At 40.4% G+C, this 14,998-nt stretch overlaps 1 protein-coding gene across 1 annotated transcript in view; it reads left to right on the top strand.

Moving 5' to 3' along the window:
• The window catches only part of PCDH15 (protocadherin related 15), a 714,631-nt gene that overhangs the window by 595,101 nt on the left and 104,532 nt on the right, over positions 1-14,998 (top strand). Inside the window, exon 27 of the mRNA XM_067552760.1 lies at positions 12,642-12,769. Coding sequence (XP_067408861.1) covers positions 12,642-12,769 — 128 coding nt within the window. The remainder of the gene's footprint in view (positions 1-12,641; positions 12,770-14,998) is intronic.

The raw sequence follows: 14,998 nt of genomic DNA on the forward strand, positions 1-14,998 counted from the left end.
TTGCTTCCATTTCCCAGGACAGGTGAGTGCCCTAACCACCAGGCTATGAATGAGTCTCACTTTCTCTAGCCCAATGACTATTGAAGTATTTTATACAAATTGGAAAGCTTCAAAAGAAGAAACAGAGATCACTCACGGCAGAGACTATCCCGTAGCCCAGGAGTCAGGGTACTCTCCTGTAATGTGGGAATCCAACTGCAAATCCCTTTTCCATATCAGACAGAGGTGGGGAACTGAACTTAGGTCTTCCACGTGCCAGGTGAGTGCTTTAACTACTGGGATAAAAGTTAAGGCAGCTGCTGCCAGGCCCAAAGCCTCCTTCCTCTCTTCTCCTCTAGCAATTTTGTGCATCTAGCTGTCATTTCCATTGCTTGTATGTGAAAGAGAGCTCAGACACTAAATGGCTCAGGTTGAATGAAATGTTTCATTGGACCTGAAACTAACTTTGTTGACTTTTTCAATTCATCAATTTTTTAATTCATTTTGACCCGATTTAAAAAAAAATTGTTTTTTGACTCACCAGCAAACCAATAATCAGTTATTTCGCCAGCAGCACTATTTCCAGAACCTATGGACCAAATTCTATCACCCTTACATACATCATGTAATACCTTTCACTACTTATAGTCCTGTTGCAATGAACATAGTTTATTCCACTAGTAATCCTATTGAAATTTGAGTAATCCAATGGTAATCCAATTGAAATTAATGGTCCTGTTTAAGGGGTGTGTTCTGCTTAGTGTAAATAAGAGTAATGGAATCAGGCCTTATGACACACACTTTTCAGATTCAAGAACAGCTAGATAAAATGGATCCTGTATACTATCATTTATGTGCTATCATTTTATTATGCTTCAGTAAGAGTGAAAACAAAGGAGTTAGAAGTGAAGCAAAGATTATATTGGCAATTCATTAGGCAAGCAAACTATTTTTAAAAAGTTTGATTTCATAGAATTATAGAAGATTAGGGCTGGAAGGGACCTCAGGAAGTAATCTAGTCCCACCCCCTGTTCAAAGCAGGACCAACCCCAACTAATCATCCCAGCCTGGGCTTTGTCAAACAGCCTTAAAAACCTCTAAGGATGGAGATTCCACCATCTCTCTAGGTAACCCATTCCAGTGCTTCACCACCCTCCTAGTGAAAAAGTTTTTCCTAATATCCAACCTAGATCTCTTCCACTGCAACTTGAGACGATTGCTCCTTGTTCTGTCATCTGCCACCACTGAAACCAGTCTGGCTCCATCCTCCCTGGAACCTCCCTTCAAGTAATTAAAGACCGCTATCAAATCCCCCCTCCCTCTTCTCTTCTGCAGACTAAACAAGCCTAACCCTCAGCGTCCCCTCATAAGTCATGTGCTCCAGCCCCCTAATCATTTTTGTTGCCCTCTGCTGGACTCTCCTCAATTTGTCCACATCCTTCCTGTAGTGAAGGGCCCAAAATTGGACACAGTACTCCAAATGTGGCCTAACCAATGCCGAATAGAGGGGAACAATTACTTCCCTCGATCTGCTGGCAATGCTCCTACTAATGCAGCCCAATATGCTATTAGCCTTCTTGGCAACAAGGGCTCACTGTTAGCTCATATCCAGCTTCTTGTCCACTGTAACCCCCAGGTCCTTTTCTTCAGAACTGCTGCCCAGCCAGTCGATCCCCAGTCTGTAGCAGTGCATGGGATTCTTCCATGTTACGGGCAAGACTCTGCACTTTTCCTTGTTGAACCTCATCAGATTTCTTTTGGCCCAATCCTCCAATTTGTCTAGGTAACTCTGTATTCTATCCCTACCCTCCACTCCCCTCAGTTTAGTGTCATCTACAATACACTCCATCCTCCAGATTAATGAAGATGTTGAACAACAAACTGGTCCCAGGACTGACCCCCTGTGGCACTCCGCTTCTTACCAGATGCCGACTAGACATTGAGCCGTTGATCACTACTGTTGAGTCCGATGATCTAGCCAGCTTTCTATCCACCTCATAGTCCATTCATCCAACCCATACTTCCTTAACTTGTTGGCAAGAATCCTTTGGGAGACCATATTTCTTTTCTCTCTCCAAAAAATCAGGCTTGTTTCAAAATGTAGTCTTGATAAACATTTATTTTTATAAAAGTCACAAGTGCCCTCTGTCCACCTTGTTTCAGATGATGTTCTTTGTTAATTTTAGAAGGTGATTTAAGGCAGTACAGTGCCTGTATGGAGTGAAAATATGAAATGCTAAATATTATAGATTCAAAAGTAGCGTGAATTTTTATTAAAAATCAACTTGGAAATAGAACTCAGAATAGCAGACTGAAAGATGACTACAGAATGGTTCAACACAGTTGGAGATAAGGGCACACAATGTCATGCATGATGATTTCCACTTAATTTCCAGTACCCATAATTGAAATGGGAAACCATCGCATGGTACAAATATATGGTCTCATCACATCCAGATAGAAGCACCCTTTCTTCCAGTACCAGCAGGGTTGTTATGCAGAGACAAATTCCAATTTAGTAGTTACATTTTAGTGGCAGTTAGGACTAGTTTGTGCCTTTGGTTCAACCCTGAGCAAGAAATGGTTCATAAACTGAGCAATCCCAAGGGGACAAAAGAAGCAGACTCAGGAAGACAAAGGTGCATTGGTTTATCTTGACTTCATATCTCATGATTATCTTCCCAACCATGAGGAATAGAAGTGCAGGGTTGGTAGCTCCTTGGTGCCACAAAGGACCTGCAAAGCTCTAAACAGGAGATGAAAGTTCCCCTGCCATGGGAGAACAGTACAGTAGAGATGGGGGGGCAAAAGACGGCTCTAAGTCACCATTCCACTCCCCTGATCCTGGGGCCACTGGAGGCTAAAAAGGCCCAGAGTAATTTAAGACATCCTAAGTGTCTGCTCCACTGGCATTCTGAACTCAACACTTATCTTCTATGCCACACCAGTGTGGGGATAATCTCATCAATTCCTCTAAAATTGGATAGGATCTCCTTGTGCCACTCCATCAGTGCAAAGGAACCTTACTTTAGGATCTGGCCTAGGAATATTCAGTGTCAAAATGTTGAGATACCAAAATCTACTGCACTATAGCAATCCCTGGCTGCTACAATGCCACTTGGGGTCCATTACATCTGTCTGTAATCTAGAGAGACTCATAGCCATAAACCCAACTGTGATAGAGTGACTCTGCCTGGAGCACTCTCCTGCAACAGGCTGTGAAAGAATAAGGCTGTCTGCCTCAGTTTGCCTGCTCAGGCTGTTGTGCAAAAAGAAGCACTCAGGACTGTTTCAAGGGGAAAAGGCAGTATGCCACATTTATTACCAGAAACTAAATTAATAACTATCTTAAGCCTATGTACACACACACACACGCGCGCGCGCCCAAACACACCAGGAAACGTTCTGGAGTTACCAGTCCTGATCATGGCTTGAGGTCGTAGCTTGGGTCCGTTGCTGGAGTTCGTGGCTCGTGGCAGCTACCTGGCCAGGGAAGCTGGGCATGAGGAGAGCGGGGTCTTTGTCAGGCGCGCACCGACGCTCTTCTTTGATGATGCGCAGAACGTTACTCCCTCCCCAAAGCCTTGCAATCTCACCCAGTCTTTTATAGGTTTTTGACTTCGGTGCAAACTTATGAGTTTGGCTGTGTCGCATCGCTTCTCTGTGACCGTTGATTGCCAGACAGTAGCAGACGTGACTTTCAGCTCATTCTTGGTGTCTTGATTAAGTTTTTCTTTTGTTTTCTGGGGTGAATTCTTCTTTTGCTTTTTAGGGATGTGTTTGCACTCTTCAGCTGTTAGCGTGGACTCCACATTTCATCAGGACAAGTTGGCAGTTTGGGTCTGATTCACACATACATACACCCTCCATTCACACCTTGTTCAAATAAGGTTCATAGAATCATAGAATCATAGAACATTAGAGTTGGAAGGGACCTCAGGAGGTCATCTAGTCCAACCCCCTGCTCAAAGCAGGACTAACCTCTGCTATATTCCCAACCAGGGCTTTGTCTTAAAAGGATGGAGATTAGAAAGGTAACCCATTCCAGTGCTTCACCACCCTCCTAGTTACCTATTCATCTAAAAGTTTAGAAAGAGTTTTGTACAAGATGGAATACATTTGGTCAAAATGGGGTTTTACATTTACAATATAGAGTATGGCTGAGAGAAGTTCAAATGTTACAGACAGAATTGTGAGATGGTGATTATACATTCTGGGTATGAAGGGTTGGAAACAACTTTAATAACAATACAATATAGAGGTTGACACAAATAAGGGTATGAATGAACAAAGATATGAATGAATCTATGAACAAAGCTATGAATGAATCTACAGGGTTACAATTTTATTCCTACAAGGCTCCCCAAGAACTCTGACATTCTCTTTTTATTCAATAATACTCTCCTTGGAGCAGGTTTATCAGTCCTTACAGAAGTCCCAAACATTGTCCATTTCTCACACCCAGTGTGTATAATCCATACATTCCACACTCTCTAGTCCATCACATCTTCCACCACACCCAGGCTCTTCTTTGGTCCTCTCCTGTGTTTTTACCAGGTTAGCCATCCCTGTTCTTCCCAATAAGAACCCCCACAGGCTCTCTGCTGGGAAATCAGCCTTATCAGGGGATCACTTCTCTTTCCTCTTTGTCTGTTAACCTTTTTCCTCAGGCAGGCCAACAGGTAGATCCTTCCACTTTTCCCCTGGCTCCAGCTCTCCAGAATGGAGACAGCAGTGGATAAGCCCCTCCACTGTTCCCCTGCCTTTAGCCCTCTTCAGCCCTTTGCTTCAGCTCTTCATCTTAGAACTCAGTAGGCAACTCACCCTGCTGCTCTCTGACCCCACTCCTCCCCAGTCCTCCAGCACTTGTTCTTTGGCTTGGGGAGGTCAGCTGCCAAATCTTTCTTGCCTTCAGAATTTGCCCAAGAACCATCTACAGCTTCCTTCAGCTACTTCCAACAATCTCCCAGTCTCCAGCATCTCTTACCTGCCTCTTTCCTGACTGACCCAATCAGCTGTCGCCTCCCTCTTGTCCTGACTGAATCCTCTATTGTCCAAGACTCTTCCCATTTATATAGCCCAGGTGCCTTCCTTTAAGCCCAGTTGAGGTCAGCTGATGAGTTGCAGGTACACTGGCCTCTCCTCTCTTAGATGCCTGTTACACATATTGCAAGATAAACCCTGAAGATAAATATATCCAAATGTATTTGCCCAACAAACTAATAGATATTGTAGTATAGCGAATCTCATCACAACATTCTAGGTTCCTGGTGAATTGATGATTTGGTATAGTAAGATATCTAATGTTTGTTTAAATCAGAAATGGAATCAGTCATAGTCAAAATATTTTAAGGTTTACCTCTCACCAGACCCTTTTCCATCTAGCTCTTCATAGTGTATGTGGTCAGCAGTTGAACTAGTTTATGCACGTTTTATTGGCACAGTGCCTAAACTGTGCCCAGCTCCAGCAAGTTAAGAGCATGTGAAATTGAGAAGCTGGGTCCCTCCCAGCAGTCTGTTGGATGATCAACGGGGGGACATCAACTAAGGGTATGTCTATACTGATGGCAGCAAAGTCGCCGCCGTCAGATTGACCTATCTGGATCGATTGAGCAGTCAGTGAAGACCCGCTCAATTGATCCAGAAGTTGACGCTGGTAAACCACCCCCTCAAGTGGAGTAGCACTGCGTCGATGGGAATGTGGTTCTCATTGGCACAGTGTAGTGAAGACACCGTGCAGAAAGGGAGCACAGCAGTCGACGGGAGTTACGCAAGCTACTCTGCGTAGCTTGCATAACTCCCGTTGCCTGCCGCCGAATGACCAGGTCAGTGTAGCCCAGGGCTAAGTCAGTGACAGGTCCCTAAAGAGGCAGTTAGGCACTTAAGTCCCTGTGTGATTCTAACCCATAGTGCTTTGCACCAAAATGCCCTTGGTTTGTGCTCTGTTGGTTTTTATTTGGGTTGGCCTAACCTGTTAATACAAAGATTGAGCTCAGTTGTAGATAAGTTTATTTCACTTGCCAAAGCACAAAGTCCTCTTGGCAGATTATTAAAATCACTGTAAAGCAAACTATTATTGATGCCTATCCAATTATAATTCCCATTCAGATTGATTAAAATGAATTTTCAAAAAGAACAGCCTGCTATTACTCACTTTCAGAGCTGAACATATGCTGCTTAACCAAATTCTAGACTTCCTGTGTTGGAATTACTGTTGTGTGAGAGACATTTGTATCAAAGACAGTTTTAGTGTATTGTAAAAGACAAAATATAATACTAAAAGCATGATGTGAAAAGGGGCTTGGACAAATGCACAAATCATCACTTAATAGCATCTTCCTAATACCACAATGCTCAGTAAACACTTAAACGTCACGTTAGTTCAAATTAATTTTCCTTGTCAACCAAGATGCTGCCGTGTTAATATCGACCAAACACATTTGCAACATTTAGATAAGCATTTTAATGTGGATCAGCAGGGTAAATCAGAGCTTACTGGAAGCGTGTTGGTCACTAGCGGGTCAGAGAGATCATGAAAATGTCAGAAAGCAGACTCAAAAAGAGAGAGCAAATGGGAGGTATTCCCATCTGGAAGTCAGGGAAATTTTGTCGTGTTAGTGTAATCTTTTCACATGGGGTTTTTAGGAGTGCTGAGAGAATATTATGCAAAGACAGCCATTCAGACTTTTAAACTTTTCATTGTAATGTGTTTAAAGGGGGAAAAATATGTATTTGACATATCATGATGTCTCCCTTTAAGGTATGCATGGTTGTGTCCTAACGATGATACATTTTATCAACATCTACATATCTTTCTGTAGAGCTCCTTTATTCCATAAACCAGAAGCATCAATCATGCCCTTCTAAACTGTCACATTTCGCACTGGGGAAGGATGAGTCTACACAACTGTAATTTTTTTCTGCTGCCTTATATATTTCCAGTTCGATAGGAGGTTTTGACAAAGCAGTCTACATATTATGAATAAATGTACTTTAATACAGTTTACCTTTTCTTATTTTGGAGAGACTGTGAAAGGAAGTACTTGCTTTTTCAAACAATAAGATAACAGTACACAGGTACCTAAAACTGCTCCAGAACAACTGAGAATTTAGAAATCTAATTTAGATTTAGAAGTGAAACTGAATTCTATTTTAGAATTTAGAAATTCTAATTAGAATTTAGAATTTAGAAGTGTGGCTGAGGGAGGAAGGTAGGTAAGTGTGGCTCCAAACCACCTCTTGAAGCTGGTTGGAGGTTGGACCATCCTCCATCAAGTTTTTAGTTGCCATTGTTGGAAAAAAAGATTCCAAATGAGGTTCGTTTACCCTGCATCAGATAGAAAAGAGATCTACGCAGGTAGTTGGGCAGTCTCCAAGCTTTATTTCTGCAGAGGTCAAACACTTCCCAGCAAGTGGTCAGTGTGAGACCTCGAAGGCATGCTCTTTTGCATATTTATACAAACAAGACAAAGAAATTACATATGCATAGATTCTTAATGCTTATAGGTATATTCAAATTACTACTACTATTGCTATTGGCTTATACTTTTCTACTTTTACTAATTATAAAGGTATGCGTAACAGATAACATGTTAACAGAAGATTTCAGCTTATCTATCAAAGTTGTCTGGTCTATCTCCCAAGGCTGTGTAACCAATTAAAACCAGTTGGGGGTGTCTCCTTGCCTCTTCTAGGAAACCTTTCTCTGTCCCTGGCACAAGATAAGCACTGTAAGGATAAAAGGAAAAAGTGGGGGTGGGTGATTTCAACAGAGAGCAGAACACTTAAAGAAACTAAAATGGAGTAACTGTGGTCAAGCAAACAATTATTTTCCTTCACCACCCAGGAAGAATCACTGCAGTTTAACATGCTATGACTTTCGCCCTTCCACTTCACACATTGGGGGAGGTGGAAACTTCTTAATTAGAGCTGGTTATGCCAGCTTTATGCCATCCAGTGATTCACCTACATCAAGGGAATTCCCAGTTGTCCCTTAAAACAGCTTTCTCCTTTTCACTACCAGAGCAGCTCCAAGGAATGGAATGGGGATGAAGATCTGGCTCATAAACTTGATACTGAGGTTACTTTATCTGTCCAATGCTATGCGAATTGTGTCACATATTTGGCATTTTTAAATTTAAAATGAATTATGAGCCATTGCTCTCATTTTGCATAAACAGTCATATGTTGTTGTTTGCCCTCCCAGAAAACTCTCATCTCTTCCTGAGTCCTTTGTCTCATCCCCTTTTGTGCACCAGACATATACAGTACATCTCACTGAGAGAGGACATTTAAGACTGAACCTGAGTGTGAGTTATGTTCCAGAAGCTCCTATTGTCACCTGAGAGGCTGAAGGACCTTGATATCTTTTGAAGCAATCTGTATGAAAAGTCCACAAGCCATTATTTTTCTTAAAAATAAGACTATTTTAAAATAGAGAGAAACTCAGATTAAATTAAAAGAAACTGGTTGCATAACATACCTCCTCTGAATACTTATCCAAAGCCCAAATAGGCAGGCTCCCCTTTTAGTTTAATTGCCTTGAAGACAGGAAACTCTACATTAGTTGAAAACAATTTCCTTCTCTGACCTTCCCTTGATCACTGTGGCAACCTCATGCTGTTGTGTCTAGAGAGAGACAGATGATTGTCTCCCTTAACTGACCTGCTTATTAAGTCTTTTGATCCAGGGCAGTATCCCTCCATTTTCCAAAACAGCTCTCTGAAGATAAACACATAATAGGGGTTGGGAAGCTGCATTCCTCACCCTTCAGGAAATGGTCCACTGAGGAGAAAATAGCCCTTTAACAGTGATTAATAGCTGCCCTTCAAATTCTTTACTACTACTTAACCATACTCAAGTATGGTCCTTCACAGAACCTTTTGTCTAACTGGACATAGTTTATCCAGGTCTCTGTTTAAAACCTTCTGTCTCAATTTTCCTTTCTCATTAAATAAATAAAGTTAGAGTCTAGTCACATGTTATCTTACTCAGAGTAATCACTTCAGTTTTGATCAAACTCATATCTAATGTATATAATGCAAAATAATGTATATGGAAAGATGGATTCCAAACCTAGAGTAATTAAGAATAAAGTAATTACTGAAGCATTTCTCATAGTGGAGCATAAAACATTTGCTCTCAGAAGAGGACAGTAAATACCTTCTAAGTGTTTTAACTGCAAGAGTGTATTCTAGTATATGCACTATATTCTAGTACATTATATATTAGGGACCAGACATTAACTTGTTGCCTCTCTGCTCTTGCATGCCAAAGTGCCTTCCCTTGCCTTATGTCCTTATACAAACATCAGACACAATCCCATTCTTTGTGCTCCCTGAGCAAAGGGACAGGAAGAATCTGATGCTGTAATTAGACGCACCACAGGGGCAGGGCTATGATAGGTGCATGGTCCCACCTCTGTCTCCCTTTATATCAGCCTGTACAGTTGAGATGCTGCAGGAGGAAAATGCACACCATGCATTCTCTTAAAGGGAGTTAAAGCCCTGATCCAGAGGATAACTGACTGAGTCAGCTAGAACATATCCAGGAATTCTCATCCCCAATGCAGGCTGTTGCTGAACAGCCACACTATATATCTGTGTGCAATGAGTACTACTGATGAAGAATTTTAATGTGTGTTGCTTTAGGCTGTCTCTATTTTAGGATGAAGGAATCTGTGTAGTTTGGTCGGTAGTCCTTTTGTGGCACTCAGCTGCAGATTGGAACCTGATAAAAAGGAAGAGCTAAATAATAAGCAATTCACAGATGCTGTGTTTTCCTAAGTCTGTCAGAGTCAATGAAATATAAGCTGTGCATAAAAATGAGGTAATGAGCTGAAATGAAGGTGTTAGTGAAATTAAATGTGAGTGAAATTTAAAAGTTGCAGGAACATAATATATGTACATAATGTTTAATTATGGAAGAATGTTAAGGTTCTGAATAGCTGCAATTGGTAGACATAGTAAAAATAGCACTTAGCATTTATATAGTGACCTTTATTTGAAGTTTCAGAGCACTTTGCTGATGTTGAGTACATCAACATTCATACTACTCAGTGAACTAATAAAAAAACTGTTTTCTAGCAAAATACAGATCGAATAGAAAACTGCACTAAAACTAGTTTGATTTATATGCAAATCGCAAGCATTAGGAAAAAAGATGCTTCATTTGCATTACAAATAACTCATATAGGTTAGCAATGCTGCAGTACTATTAGCAATGAGCTTGACACAATTTCCCTACAGCAGTAGTCTGCCAATGTCAGCCATTAATTTAACTGTTTATACTCAGCAGGTCAAGGTCACTTACACACATTACCTGTAATCCTGCTTAAATCTTTCTTCCCTGAGGGGGGAACTGCAATGAAGGCGCTGCCTGGAAATTTCATTATTCTTGACAGGGCTGCAGTTTCTGAGTAAACTACAGTAGTAATACTAAGAATCCAAGTACTTTGTCACTGTAACAAGAGATATATTCCTAGCCTTTATACTTATATTGGCCCTTTGTTTGTAATTTAGTGTGCTAAATAATGCAATAATCAAAACAGGAACCATTCTAATAAAAATATATATTCAGATGAGATATCTTCCATTGTTGTATTCAGTGATGTTATAGCTGTGTTGGTCCAGGATACTAGAGAGACAAGTTGGGTGAGATAATAGATTTTATTATCTGTCTCACCAACAGAAGTTGGTCCAGTAAAATATATTACCTAACCTACCTTATCTATTTAGGCCATGTCTACAACTAGCGAGCTTACAGTGGCACAGCTGTACCGAAGCTCTCCCAACAACAAAGCACTGTGTACATTGCCACTTATGCCAGCAAAACTTTTATTGCTCAGGGAGTGTTTTTTCACACCCCTGAGAGACATAAGTTTAGCCAGCATAAGGGGTAGTGTAGACATGGCCTCAGACTAGTGATTGTTAAAGTATGTAACGTTATGTCCAAATTTTACACTGTTCCTACATCTAACAAAGTTATCTGTCAAATTATAGCTCCTTCTTTGCATGTAGAAGGGAGTTAGCTTGTTATGAAGCAACTTTCCCATGGAATGACAGCACCTACAACTTGTTGATATTTATTTGTATGGATCAGTGTGGAAAGGGAATAATTTATTATTCTGCTGAGGGAATGCCATTTCCTTGTGTCTCTACTCATATATTTTAAATCTACTGTACTTTGAACGTTTTTCTGAAACTTCAGTTGATTTTATAAAGTCGTCATGTTTCTCAGTGTCTGGGTCTTCAGTTAGACATAATATCTTTGGTGCCTTTGCCAAAGCAGGAAGTGGTCTATTTTCTATTAAAGATGCACTCTTTTTAGTACGCCATTGTGTTTAAACCAGATCGACAAGCCAACTGCTATGAAGTAAGTGTGCTGCACAACACTCAAAATAACCATTGATTACTACCAAGTAGGAGAACCAACTTGAAATGAAGTAATTTGTCAATGGAAAATGCAGTCTGGATATCAGTGTTTTCAATAGTGATTTCTTTCTGGATTACGGAGACAAAATGACCTTTGTGCAGATTACCGTAAAAGTTAATCTTTGCTCTAGATGGGCTCATACATTTTGCCAAAAGGTTTTTGTTTTGCTTGTGGAGAAAGGAGATTATTTATGGTCTTTATTGTTCATTGTGGTAACTGAGATTGGTTTAATAAAACATAATTTAAGGGCTAATCTTGGCCTCAGATGTGCAGGAAGGGAGCATCGGGACCCTAGTTCACCATTTAAGCAACCAGTGGACTACATCCTTGATGCACAAGCCTGCACTTGGATGTATGCAACCTAACACATTACATTAAACAGGCATTGAGAATTCTTAGAACTAACAGGATCAAGTCCATCATCGGTATATTCTGTATGTCAGCAAGCCAGTGTATCATAGGAAATATAAAGAGCATCCCATGATGTATTGCATTGGCCTGCAATGTGGAATGCTGCTATGAGCTGGCAAAATTCCTTATATAGAAAATGCCCCTGCCAACACTGTTGCACATATTCCTTATGTAGGTTTGCTGACCTGACATTAAAATTCAAATAAGTGTTTTAATTAGTTACTAATAATTAACATTTTAAAAGAAAGTTGTGTGTTAATTATAAAAACAGTTGATTATATTTATAATCAAGGCTTGACAACTAGTATATATAATATATTTTTGCTAAACCTCAACAAATGTTTTTATTATTCCTTTAACATACGACTGTGTAACATATATATTTTAATCGTATTATTAAAGGATCAATGTGAATAGTTGAGAAGGGAGCAAATTTCAGCTCCAAGCTTCCAAAATTGTATCATAAGTAGTGAGAAAATACTGATTTTTAAAATAATGCAAAATACCATTACTCTGTCTTTTAAAAATGTATATAATGGCCTTGATTTATGTCCAAAATATGCTTCTCTTATCCATACTTTGAGTATTAGTTTTGTTTGTGTAAGAGGAGGATGTGGCCATTAAAAAACTTACGTTTTAACATGCAAGAATAACATAAAGCCTAACTGTGCAATTAGTTTACTTAGGCATTTTTGTTCGTTTATACAATTTGATCAATGTATTTGTTTCAGTTGATATATGTTTTATCAGTACTTCATGAGCCATTCAAAATTTATTCTCAAAATATTCACATGTATTTCTTCTTCTTTTTTTAAAAGGTAACACAGCCAAGGTTTTTATTGAAGTGCAGGATGAAAACGACCATGCTCCTGTCTTTACCAAAAAACTCTATATTGGAGGAGTGTCTGAAGATGCTAAAATGTTTTCTTCTGTGCTGAAAGTTAAGGTGGGAGTCGTGCTATTTAAATACAGTTCACAGGTTAAGGAAAAATAAATACTCACTGTATAGAATTTTCACAGGAGGTTACAATAGAGACATCTGAAAACTATTTGACCTCCTGATACATTAACAAAAATTCACACTTAATTTGTGCACATAAGCAAGTAAAATAGATACAGAATGTGTAATTATCTATCTAAACCCATTCATTCATGCAAATTTTTGGAAGGTATATTGGCCCAATACTCCAGTATTTTCTGAAGCAAAACTCCTTTTGAGGTCAATAGAGTTCTACCCAAATAAGGATTACAATATTAGTTTCTTTCTTTAGCGTTGGATATTTTTATTTAAAGATTTGTCACCATTATTTTTTGGAATATGTCAATATATGGACATCTCTGTTGTATCTTAATAGCAGTTTCTGTCTAAAAGCCTTCTGAAGTATTGTTCTGCAGCAAGTTCATGCTTTTATAATGAAATAAAATTAGTTTCTGTTTCAGTTCAAGAAAGCAATTTCATATCCGTTTACTGTATGTCATACATTTTGCTGTAGCTAAAACAAATTGTATAAGGTAAATAATTTTTAAATAAATTTCATTTAGGAGAAAAATAACATTTACTAAATAAATTAGCTTTAAACAAAGAATATGTTAAAACTCGAAGTGTCTAGTTACTATTAATAATGTAGGGACACAATATTTAGTGTTGTATAAGAATCTGTTTACCCAGGCCTGTTCAAGTTAGCTTTTCTCCCCTTCTTTGCCTTAGTTTCCTTCAGCATGCCTTCTGCATTCTCTGTCACTTTTAACTGTTGTGGAAAAGCCTGAAAGTGCTGATTCTAGTGTATTCACAAAAGGTCACAGAAGCTTGACCTGCCAGCAATTTTCCCTTATCTTGACCTAGTGACTTGTTTAGAACAGCAGCAATCTAATACAGAATGACAGAAGCTTATTAAAGCTGTCCATTATTTACCTCAGGGTAGCCCTTCATAAAGTTAGCACAGAGATATTAAAAAAATGGAAGGGAAAGGTAAGCACTAAATATTGGGAAGGATCCCTTAGTCTTGAAATGTGCTTACCTTGCCTACTGGTCCATATTATTATAGCTTGTTTTATTTATTTCTTCCCTTTTGAGCTCATTCAGATACTCAGTCCCCAGGAGACTGCATTGTGCTGTTTAAATGTCACACACCTGCCTAAATGTTGTTCTAGATGAGTGGCTGGGAATTTCCCTAAATGGTGCAGGGGAATCCCTTCATTGCATAAAGCTGACATAACCTGCTGTATGCCACTCTTTCCTACCTTCCCTCCATCAAAGGGAATGTGCTGGGGGCTATAGTGGGTGTGGCAAAAGTGTGCTTCCCTCCAGTGATATCCAGTTACTACAACAGTTTTTAGGAGGCCATTGCAAACTTGCACATGGTTGTCCCCAACTGCCCTCCCACCTCAGATGTACTAAGTGAAATCCTGATGCAGCTGAGGATGCAGATAGTTAGGCACCTTTAAATGTTTGGTGGTATAGAGACTGGCTTAAAATATGTGGGATATGTCTAAGGATAGGATCAGCTATAGTGATTGAAATAGAATGATAAATGATAGTATATTGTTCAGCCAGTAGGTGATGAAGTGTGTAACATTCCTTATTTAAACTCACCTCAGACATGAGGGGAGAACATTAAAGGGTCTTATACTGCATAGTTTCTCAACCTGTGGTACCCCTGGGGGTACGTGAGACAGGCAGGGGGTACTCAGCAAAAAACCGAGTGAAGGAAGGCTGGCGGCAGCCGCTAGCTTCTGGAGAGGCGGGCAGCAGCCTCCGGCTTCCTGCCTGGTCCCACCTCCTAGCTGGGATGCTGCCGGCTTGGGCGGCAGCTGTCTGCATCCCACCTGGTCCCAGCTCTCAGGTGGGAGCCCGACAGCAGCTTCCTGCTCCCTGTGATCTGGGCTTGTAGCTGGGTGGTTGCCACCCGTGCCCCGGCTCTGAGCCAAGAGACAGCCTCCTGCGCCCTAGCTTGAAGATGGGCAGCAGCTGCCTGCTGCCTGCCCACATCCCTGAGTCCCAGCTTGCGCAGAAGCCTCCTCTGCCCCAGCTCAGATTGGGTGATAGTCGCCCACCTCCTAGACTGGCAGCCAGATGGCAGCTGCCTGCAACTTGCCCAGGTGGCAGCTCCCCTCCCCAGCTCAAAGCCCGGTGCCCAGAAAGCCAGGCAGAGAGCCCAGTGGCTTGCCCAGTCCT

The sequence above is a fragment of the Emydura macquarii genome, unplaced genomic scaffold (genome assembly GCF_026122565.2).
Source record: "Emydura macquarii macquarii isolate MOO-44397 ecotype Brisbane River unplaced genomic scaffold, CSIRO-AGI_Emac_v2 contig_1390, whole genome shotgun sequence".
Lineage (NCBI taxonomy): Eukaryota > Metazoa > Chordata > Testudines > Chelidae > Emydura > Emydura macquarii.